The sequence below is a fragment of the Sabethes cyaneus genome, chromosome 2 (assembly GCF_943734655.1).
Source record: "Sabethes cyaneus chromosome 2, idSabCyanKW18_F2, whole genome shotgun sequence".
Taxonomy (NCBI): Eukaryota; Metazoa; Arthropoda; class Insecta; order Diptera; family Culicidae; genus Sabethes; species Sabethes cyaneus.
Window position 1 is genome coordinate 243,673,590 of NC_071354.1, and position 11,173 is coordinate 243,684,762.

The following is an 11,173-nucleotide window of genomic DNA, read 5'->3' on the forward strand; positions in this document are numbered from 1 at the left end:
AAATTTTGCCGCGGCCAGAGGGATGGCGATCTGTAGCACCTACTTTCCACGTTTGAATATTCGGAAACTAAGCTGGAGGCATCCAAATGGAGACTCTAGCTCTCAGGTCGATCATGTCTTGATTGACGGTCGACACTTTTCGGATGTTATCGATGTACGGTCTTTTCGTGGACCAAATATCGACTCTGACCACTATCTCGTAGTGAGTAAGATTCACGCAAGGCTGTCGAACACGGCGAAAGCTCGCACTGAGAGGACGCTGTGGTTCAACATCCAGCGTTTAACGGCAGACGGCGTAGCAGTGGAGTACGCCAGGAAGCTCGACCAGCGAATCGCAGAACAGCAGGTAGAAGAAGAAGAAGAAGATATAAACGGGCTGTGGAGAAACATCCATGGTGCCATCCAAACAGCAGCGAGAGAGGTGGTAGGCACGACGCGTGGAAAACAGCGTAACAGATGGTTTGATGCCGAATGCCAGAGAGTTACAGATCAAAAGACTCAGGCCAGGAGTCGCATGCTCACTGCGGCAACGCGTCAAAACAGAGAGATACAGAGAGACTAGAGCTGCGGAAAAAAGAATCCATCGTCTAAAGAAACGCGAGTACGAGGAGCACGTGCTCGCCGGCGCAGAGGAGCGATACGCTAGCAACGACAGACGGAGTTTCTATATAACGGTGAGATGCAGGAATTTTGCCATGCCTGTGATGTGCAATGATAGTGCTGGCAACCTGCTTACCGACAAAACGGCGGTAGCAGCCAGGTGGAAGGACCTCTTTCAGACACTATTGAATGGAGAGGTAAATGCGGAGATTAGCAGGGACAGGATAGAAATTGTAAGCGATGGTCAAGCTGTGGAGGCACCACCACAGGAGGAGGTTAAGAAGGCAATCAGTGAGCTGAAAAACGGTAAAACTGCTGGGAAGGAAGGTATCCTGGCTGAACTTCTAAAGGCGGGGAGCGAGCGGCTGTACGAAGCAATCCACCGGATCATTGTCAGGATCTGGGAGGAAGAACAAATGCCGGAGGAGTGGTTGGATGGCCTCATTTGCCCAATTTTCAAAAAGAGACATCGACTGGAGTGTAAAAACTGTCGAGGAATTACATTGCTCAATTCTGCCTACAAGGTGCTTTCCCGTACCCTGTTCTGCAGACTGAGACCGTTAACGGAGTTTTTCGTCGGCGAGTTCCAAGCTGGTTTTCGTGAGGGTCGCTCCACGACGGATCAGATGTTTACCCTGCGTCAGTTGCTAGACAAGTTCCTGGAGTGCAACACACCATCTGTTTGTGGACTTTAAAGCGGCGTACGATTCAGTTAAACGAAATGAGCTGTGGCAGATAATGCTAGAACATGGTTTTCCGACGAAACTAGTTACGCTGATTCGTGCGACGCTGGACGGATCCAAGTCATGCGTTAGAATAGCGGGTGAGACCTCAGCTGCTTTCGTGCCGTTGGATGGACTGAAGCAAGGGGATGCACTCTCTAACCTGCTATTCAACATTGCCTTGGGAGGTGCATTACGAAGGGCAAACGTGGAAAGGAATTGAACTATCATCTCGAAATCTAATATGCTTCTTGGTTTTGCGGATGACGTCGATATCATCGGCATCAACCGCAGAGCAGTGGAAGAGGCCTTCAGGCCCTTTAAAAGGGAAGCTGCGAGATTGGGACTTACCATTAATACCGCCAAAACGAAGTACATGGTTGCTGGTAGGGAACGTGGGAGCCCAAGTGGGGTTGGTGCCGAGGTGGAGGTAGATGGCGGTTTGTGCGACACCAGTCTGCAAAGCTGTCTAACTGTTGCTGAAGCACGTGGCCGTCTGCAAAGGACAAACGGGGAACTTTGATTTCAAAATTCACATCATTGGTTTATAGAAGCAATATCAACGGTTCTAGGTGGCTGCCTTGGGGAATTCCAGATGGAGCAGAAAATTCATCAGAATGATTATCGCCAATTTTCACTGCCAGCCGACGGCCAGTGAGATACGAACGTAACCAACTAATAACTCTACCGCCGAATCCTAGCTTTTCCAGTTTGGCTATGGAAATCTCGTGGTTAATGCTATCGAATGCTGCTGTTATGTCAAAATAAACTGCATCAGTTTGCTCAGAATGGTTATAGTTATCTGTTATATAGGAAGTAAACGATAAAAGATTGGTCACAGTAGAGCGCTTTGGCATAAATCCGTGCTGGTCTTCAACAATGTATTGTTGGTAAAATCCAAAAAAAATGCAATCGATTACTCAATTCTACAAATTGAAGTATTTCCGAGTATGGTCACATGGAGGCGCTAGGCAGGGTCTTGGGATGGCTAGAGCTATGTTGAGCGTTTTTTCCTAGTTTCTAACCCCATTTTCATACCCCCATCTATGCATATATAAATATGCAAAACCATTATACTTACATGTTCATAAAAACTGTTTGCTTTTATCCTGTTTGATTCATGAGATATGAATTTTTGAATTGGGAAAAATATTCCAGGAATACCGCGACCATAATTGAGGAATAACCAAAAATGTTATCATGACAAAAGAGTGGACGCATAAAATAGAAACTGAAATTGAAAGAAAGGTGAAAACAAAAATAAAAAAACGATACAGCAAATGTGATAAAAACGGAACTATTTTTACGCAAATAATTTACTTATCGCAAAAATAGTCGCAAATTGATAAAAAAAAGTCTGGATTGCAAAAATTACATATTAAATTTCAAAGAGAAAGTGAGGCACGTGGTCCAGTGTGCCACAGACTGGGCATGTCAGTGGTAATGACATCAAGGCCGTTGGCGAAGGCTGTTAAAGATCGTTCTTCTTGTTTGGATGCCCGCTCGCCGGATCACACCTTCAATAGCGATCCCCATCCGCTTGACGCAGCCCTCTGCGCGATTCGAAAGAACTCGAAAGTACCTCCGAAACAGGCACGTAGCACAACATTCGCTCCAGGGAAGTTTGGATCAGCTGTGTCAGTTTGTCCGGAAAGCCGATCTTGTGCATTATCTGCCATTGTTGTTCGTGCTTGACTGTATCGGATGCTGTCCTGCAATTCATGAAAATAAGATGCACGGGCACGTTGTACTCCCGGAATTCCTGGAGGATTTGTCGAAGTGTGAAAATTTGATCCGAACTAACATTGCCCTCCATAAAGCCCGCCTGATACTACGCTTTGAATTTTCTTTCTATTGGGAATAGACGACGTAACAAGATCTGGGAGAGCACTTTGTAGGTGGCGTTGATCAGGGTAATGCCGCGGTAATTACAGCAAATCTAGCCGATCGCCCTATTGTAGTTGGGATAAACCACACTCTTTCCAAATTCTTGAAATTAACCGGCGAAGTGCGGTTGCTAGCGGTTTTGACCATTTTTGTAGAGTTCTGTCGGGAGTGGGTCCATCTCGGCGGCTCTATTATTCTGCAGCTGCCCGATTTCTCTCCAGACTTCTTCGAGATCGGGAGCCGGCAGGCTGTTATCGTTTGTAGGCATTCCTATAGGTTAACTTCCGTCTCGTCTCCCTCTGTTATATTTTCATTGAGATGCGTATCGAACGGAAGAACTGCTTTCACCTGTCGACCACCTCGCGTTCGTTTGTGAACAGGTTTTCCTCCCCGTCCTTACGCATGTCGAAATAGTTGTTCTAGTATACTAACGGCAGTGAGTGTGGCCCCTAATTTATCCCTTCTGTTTTCTTCCTTTGCTAATCCACAAGTTTTCATTGCTTCGGGTAGGAATCAGAATAGAACTCACACGGAGAATAAAAATTCAAAAAGGTTCAATCATATTTATGGTTGTTTTACTCACAAACAGAAATTTCATTTTGTTTCAAACTGAAATATAAGATTGAAATGGAGTTTTTTCGCTCCAGTTATAGTTCACGTAGAACTATGTTAGACTGGTTTTCACGAGAAAATCATGATCTTGAATATTGAACCAAGCTTAAAATTAAGGCCCTTAAAAGGACCGTTCGGTATGATTGTTAAGTGTTTTTTTCTTATCCTGCGGATACGGCCGGTAGCCTCAAATTTACCGACTGGCTTACTGTTAGCAATTGTGACATTTTCTGATTGCCTATTCATCACCGTTTAATGACAAAATTTCGACGATAGTGTCTTTCGTCATTCTAGAGTTCAAGGACTTCAGGATTCCGTAGATGCAACATTCATCTTATTGTGAATTTTTAATTTTTTTTCCAATGCATTTCTAGTAGCTTTATTTTTTCAAATTTTGCATTTTGTCTAGTTCATAGATTTGATTGCTTCTTCAGTTTTGTATTTTGTTGTTTTATTACATTACACATCCAGTTTCAAAGAGTGAAATAAGGCACTTGGGCTTAGACTGCAGCAGGGCTCACCCTTAACCTAACAAAGACTCTTTCAATTCCCACGACTGTATTAATACAGGAAGCGTTTGGTATGGCAGGTCCACGTTCTCCTTCTTCCTCTTTGTTCCAAGGAGCTGAATGAAGAGACGGTCGAGCCTCGTATTTTTTAAGTCCGAACCTGATTCCCCTTCATTTGAGTTTGAATTGATTTTACAGACATTATATAGTGTCTAAAATATTAAAGGAAAAATTCTGAAAGTCGATACAGACATAACACGCAAATCGCTTATATAAAAATTTCAAATTGTATTCTGATGTTATTCATTTTAAACCTACGTCAATTACTATCTGATTTAACTAGTAATCTAGATGGATGTAGATGAATCCAATCCACGCAGCTTTTTAGTGATGTTAACAGAATATATATTTATCAAAGTGAATTGGCTACATTATTTCCACCCGGTTAAGGCATGATTTCTGGGAGATAGAACCGGATCGAACAACACCTCGATTTTGCTAGAAATGCCTACAAAAAAAGAAGTTGTTTCCTTTTAAAATGTATCCTACTTTACATTAGCACTTTTCCTCACCTTGCTCCAGCAGGTACAGCCACCGATCGTACAGAATCACCGATTCAATTAACGGTGCGAACATCAACCGTAAGGTGTAGAATTTCACCACCCGCTGCCAGTTGCTCAGATTGGACCGGGTGTCTTCGGATTGCGTTTCCGCCTGAGGTAGTTCGATTCCCAGTCCGGCGAGTGCCTTGTCGCAGTACTGTTGAAAGCTCATGTTAGTCACTTTTGTACTCTTCAGTCCGGAATGTTTCAGCTGGGGGTGCAGTTTGACGATGATTTTCTCAGCGGCCGCTCGGAAAGCATGCACTTTCAGCTCATCATAATCCGTTTGCAGTTTGTTACAGTATTGTTCCACTGCGTGGCAGGCGATTTCCCGTGCTTCGTAGCTTAGCTTCAGCCTATGTTTGTTGCTAAATTCGCTTAATGGAAAGCCGAAACTTTTCGTTTTGTCTTCCTTCGTCGACAGTTTCATGTAGCAGCAGCACACTATTTTAATGAATGTAGCTTCCGGACAAGAGAGAAATAGTTTTATTAAAATGACTGCCAAATCACCACAGGGGTGCAGTCCAATCAAACCGAATCGGAAGGGTGTGCTCGCCTCTATGTTGAATGAGTCAAGAATCATTTGTACAAATTTACAAGGATCAATCATTTCTAGGTTTTCTTTTCTGCTAAGATGAACCGGATGATGGGTAGACTCAATTTTGAACTGTTTTTTTAGTCGACAGGATAGTTCTTCATCTTTGAGCTTCGCTGTGTTGACCAGTTGTTCGTCCTGTTCAATGCAACAAACCTGCAATCCATAACCGTAGTTCAGCGAACGAGCTAGATTGCCTTGTCCTGATCCAACATCTACCAGATGTTCCACATTCGTGGTTTGGCCTGTCAACCAACATTCTTCGCAGAATTTTTCAATTTCGTGTCGCTTTTTCAGTTTCACCGACTTATCAAACAATTTTTTGTGACAGCAGAATGCTGTCTGTTGCTTTTTTGAATCAGAACCAGTGTCGGTCTGCCGAAGCTTTCTTGATATACTTAATTCCCGCAGCAATACCCGAATAGCTAATATTGAAAGAGGCCATACTGTGGATTTTCCAGAATCGGAATCGTCCGTTAGCAAAGCCTGAAGTTCTTGCACCTTGATACGTTCGAAACAAGTCTGCCAGCATGGTGGCAGACGGTCCCAGTGATTGTCAACGTAGAAATCCTGAAAAATAGTGAAGAATGAAATCAACAACATAATTCTAAACTACCCTAATTATTTACGAGAACGTATGAATCGATTAGCCACTGATAAATGTCGATCAATTTGCGCGATTGAAGAATCTTTCTACGTAAATCCACGATAAGTGCACTTTGGTTGTTCATAATACTGCAAGCCACCCGCTGTAAACGTAAACAAACGTGCGTAGGAATGTTTGCGTTATCGCAACGAGCACGATGAATGAAATGAATGAATATCATTTCATTTATGCTGTTTTTGGTGCGAAGTGTTTAAGCAGTGCTGCCAGATAGATGTCTGTTGTGTGAATTACAGTTTTTATTTATTTGGGTGATTTTAATTTTAATTGACAAAAAAGTTTTAGTAAGTTTACATAAGTTAAATGATGTAAACTTACGAAGGGTTGAGCTGTTAAATTTCAAAAACCGTTTTTTTTTGGAATTAACTCTGTAACGGATAAGGTCGTCTGTCTCGACCTCAGTCAGTGTATCAGAGCCACATTTGAAATTTGTTTTAAGATAATAAATACTTTTTCAATTGAGCTTGCTGACGTTTGCCGCACGCACACATCGACGTGCGATTTGTTGTTGCTGTTGTTAGATTTTACATTGATTTTACACGTTTGTTTTTGTTTTCCCCCAGTTATACCCCGGTAAAAAACATACGTTTGAGTGAAAAACGATAAGTTTTTGTAGCCTTTTGCACTGGGCTTAGCAAGCTCTATGCTAAAAAATCGAATTTTTTGACGTAGGACTACGTCTTTCGGCAAGGTTTGGCTATGTAGGGAGCCATTCTAAAAAATCTAAACACAAAAATTGGTCAGATTTTTAACGTCAGCGATTTGCTTGTTGGTTTTCAGTATTTTTACATCAATCGATCGGAAATTCTTCTACGCATTGATTCGCATGAAAAAAAAAAGATCCTGTTCAGCAAATGACTATTAAAATAAGCATACATGTCAAGCACAGTCAGTGTCAGAATTAAGCAATAAGCCAATCATATGTGTTGAATACAGTTCAACGGGATTTTCAAGATTATGATTCTCCGCGGAATTCAAACCGGTGGTTGGACGGTTCAGCGCTCACCCGCAAACGATCGAAAACGGCCTAAGACTTGTCGACTTCGCCGCCTCCAAGAACATGGCCATACGTAGTACCTTCTTCCAGCATAACCTCTACCATCGGCACACCTGGAGATCATCCAACCAGACATAATCACAAATCGACCACGTTCTGATAGATGGTCGGCACTTTTCAGACATTATCGACGTCAGAACCTATCCAGGCGCTAACATTGATTCGGATCACTACCTAGTGACTGAAGCAAGCGGAGTCGCCGAAAACTACGCGTTATCTCTCGAAACCGCGCTACCGGAAGAGGGTGAGCTGAATGAAACCCATCTTGAGGATTTTTGGAATGACGTGAAAACAGCCATTAACAGCGTAGCGGAGAAGAACGCAGCGCGGGTACAAATGCTGCGTAGAGCCACCCGTCAGAATGTGGAGCGATACAAACAGAAGCGAAGGCAGCAAACCCGACTCTTCAAGGAGAAGAAGCGCCACCAAGAGGAGGAGTGCGAAGAACTCGAACAGCTGTACCGCTTTCACGACACACGGAAGTTCTATCAGAGACCCAACGGAGGTATCTTGATTGACGATCGTGCGGTGGTCGAAAGGTGGAAGCAGCACTACGATCAACACCTGAATGGCATGTAGGCGGAACTGCGGAAGACCATAATAGCGGAGGAAGTGACAACGTTGGTGTAGCAAGCAACGAAGATGTGCCACCCCCATCGATAAGGGAAGTTAAAGAAGCCATCCAGCGGCTGAAGAACAACAAAGCAGCGAGAAAGGATGGCATTGGAGCGGAACTTATTAAATGGGCCCGGACAAGTTGGCCGGCTGTCTGCATCAACTGATTGTCAAGATTTGAGATACGGAACGACTACCGGAGGAGTGGAAAGACGGGGTTATCTGCCCTATCTACAAAAAAGGTGATAAGCTGGATTGTGAGTACTACCGAGCAATCACTATCCTGAATACCGCCTGCAAGGTGCTGTTCCAAGTCATCTTTCATCGACTATCGCCAATAGCCAATAGATTTGTGGGAAGTTACCAGGCCGGTTTCATGGAGGGTCGGTCTACAACGGACCAAATCTTCACCCTGCAGCAGATCCTCCAGAATTGCCGCGAATTCCGAGTCCCCACGCACCACCTGTTCATCGATTTCAAATATGCTAGCGTAAACCGACAAGAGCTATGGAAAATTTTGGACGAAAACGGCTTTCCGGATAAGCTTACTAGACTTATCATGGCTACGATGGATGAGATCCAGTGCTGTGTGAGAATCTCGGGTGGATTGTCGGACCCAATCGAATCTCACAAGGGACTTTGACAAGGAGATGGTCTTTCCTACCTGCTATTCAACATTGCGCTTGAAGGTGTTATAAGACGAGCGGCGATCGAAATGCGGGGCACGATTTTCAATAAATCCAGTCAATTTATCTGCTTTGCTGACGACGTGGATGTTGTTGGCAGAACATTTGAGGCGGTGGAAGATCAGTACACCAGACTAAAACGCGAAGCAGAGAAGATTGGATTGAAGATAAATACGTCTAAAACGAAGTATTTGCTGGCAGGCGGGACCGAGCGCAACAGGGCCCGCTTGCGCAGTACCGTGGTAATCGACTGGGATGAGTTCGAGGTAGTCGACGAGTTCGCATATCTTGGCTCACTGGCAACTGAGGACAACAATACCAGCCGTGAGATTAAAAGACGTATTATCAGCGGAAGTCGGGCCTGCTACGGATTCCACAAGCACTTGGGGTCGTACAATTTGAGCCCCCGTACAAAATGCACACTGTGCAAAACGCTAATTAGACCGGTTGTCCTCTACGGGCATGAAACGTGGACACTGCTAGAAGAGGACCTACGAGCACTCGGAGTTTTCGAACGGCGGGTGCTAAGAACCATCTTTGGCGGAGTGCAAGAGAACGATGTATGGAGGCGAAGAATGAACCACGAGCTCGCGCGTCTCTACGGCGAACCAAGTATTCAGAAAGTGGTTAAAGCTGGACGGATACGTTGGGCAGGACATGTTGCTAGAATGCCGGACAACTATCCTGCAAAAATGGTTTTCGCATCAAATCCGGTAGGAACAAGACGAAGAGGGGCATAACGAGCGAGGTGGCAAGACCAGGTGGAGCGAGATCTGGCGAGCACTGGGTGCCCGCGGAACTGGAGATCAGTTGCCATGGACCAAAACAGATGGAGAAATTATACTGCGCAGGCCTTGTCTTAAGACGTAAGGCCAATTAAGTAAGTAAGTAAGTAAGATTCTCCGCGGAATGAAAGAAAAGACAGATCCGTTTTGCTGGGAGAATATAATTTTCCTGCCAATTGAGATTTTACATAACATTGTTATACATTATCTTCAGATTCGTACTAATAAAAAACTGTATTTATGACTAACTTTTCCTTTATGTATCGTTACTGGTATCGTTTCTGATGCACTTTCTACGAGACGTCCAATAACGGTTTCTATATAATATTTAATCAACTTTAATAAGAATATTTAATTAAACATGGTCATATTTGAACACAAGCATATTTATTACCGGCGTATTGTGGGGTTACGAAAATATGTACGTTTGCGCTGCATAGATAATAACCACTGGTTATGATTTAGCCAATAAGCACTACTTTGTTAGGGTACAGCATAAGCAATATAGTTTTATATAGGATTCTCGATTAACTAACTACTGTTCGTAGTGAACCTCAAGAATCGTTAGCTGTGACTGGCCGTTGGTACACTCCAGTGGACTACCACTGGCAAGTCGCAAGTTGCAACACGAACTTGGTTATCTTGACTAGGACTAGCACTGATAAGCTTTCCCTTAGGCCAATAGTTCCGAGGTAGCTTGTGGTCCACGATAACCTCTATATCTTCAGTAGTGAGAGATAGTGAGAGGTTGAAAGTGGTTTTGTGTCGTTGAAGGAACCTAGTAGGAAATGGTTCACAGTAAGAGCGGGAGCTGAATCGGGGTCTATCGGCATGTGGGCGAGTGGTCTGGAATAAAGTACGTTCTCTATTTCAGTGAAAGTATTACGAAGTACTTCGTCAGACGATTTTTTCGGGATGCCATCAAGTTGCTCTTTACGGTACGTAACGTACCAACCGCTCCCAACTCCCGCCCGTATGAGGTGCCACCGAATGGTTAAATACCCATTCAGTATTAGAGCTAGTGAATTCCTTCATAATCTTCTCTTGATCGATAACTTCGGCGAGTTTCTTCAACACTCGAAATTAGTCCCACGTTCGCTGTAAAATTTACGGGGTTACCCACGACGAACAACATAATTTCGGTTTGCTATTATGTAGGAACTACTTAGTGGTTAGCGAATGCACTACTTCTATATGAATCGTACGAACTGTGAAGCATGGGGCCAACATTCCCCAGCGTGTTTCGATATTCCTGCCAATAACGTTGAATATCGGTTATCGGTTGAATTTCGGTTTGTTTTCTTATAGCAGAACATTTAAAAAAAATTCAAGTCAGATCATCCATACAGTGAGAATCGGCAAGATACATTGGACTTGATACGTTGCAAAAATGTCGGACAACGACCCTACAGTAAGGAAGTGTAGCAGTGCCTGTGTAGGCGAGCGGAGCTGTCACGCAGCAATTACCTTTTTGTGTTCTAGCATGAGACCACCAGAACAAAGCGTCAGTGTTCAGTCTGTTAGTCTGTGGCGCAAAGGTTTGAGTCTTCTACCTGGTTAAAACGCACGAATTAACCCTTTATAAAGCAGTGGCTACTGTCACCCTTGTTCTCGTCTTCGTTCGAATCATATAGAAGTCAATTTGTATTCAAGCAAGCATTTTGTAAGTGGCCTTCCCCTTCTTTCGCTAAAAAACACCGCTTTGCCGAATACGGCAACATTCCCAACCAACACTGAATTTGAAATTACTGTTATAGCATGCGAAGAATGGGACGATAATTATTATGTCTGTTTTTCTGTGCTTTTAGTACAATATCAACGCAATAAGTTCTGATAACA

The 11,173-nt window shown here is 43.7% G+C and overlaps 1 protein-coding gene across 1 annotated transcript; it reads right to left on the minus strand.

The window, feature by feature from the left end:
- Positions 1–4,629: 4,629 nt before the first annotated feature.
- LOC128737549 (methyltransferase-like protein 25B) lies at positions 4,630–6,258 on the minus strand. The gene is made up of 3 exons (XM_053832217.1): positions 6,157–6,258; positions 4,903–6,097; positions 4,630–4,838 (listed from the first exon to the last, which is right to left on the minus strand). Exons 1-3 carry the CDS (start codon positions 6,256–6,258, stop codon positions 4,762–4,764), a joined length of 1,374 nt encoding a protein of 457 aa, XP_053688192.1. The 3' UTR covers positions 4,630–4,761.
- Positions 6,259–11,173: the final 4,915 nt, after the last annotated feature.

What these genes read in the sequence shown, in the direction of transcription:
- LOC128737549 (XM_053832217.1), bottom strand. Translation starts at nt 6,258, where the DNA reads ATGAACAACCAAAGTGCACTTATCGTGGATTTACGTAGAAAGATTCTT. An exon ending in TAATCGATTCATACGTTCTC is followed by an intron (nt 6,098 to 6,156) that starts GTAAATAATTAG and finishes ACTATTTTTCAG; the next exon opens with GATTTCTACGTTGACAATCA. An exon ending in GCTGTACCTGCTGGAGCAAG is followed by an intron (nt 4,839 to 4,902) that starts GTGAGGAAAAGT and finishes CTTTTTTTGTAG; the next exon opens with GCATTTCTAGCAAAATCGAG.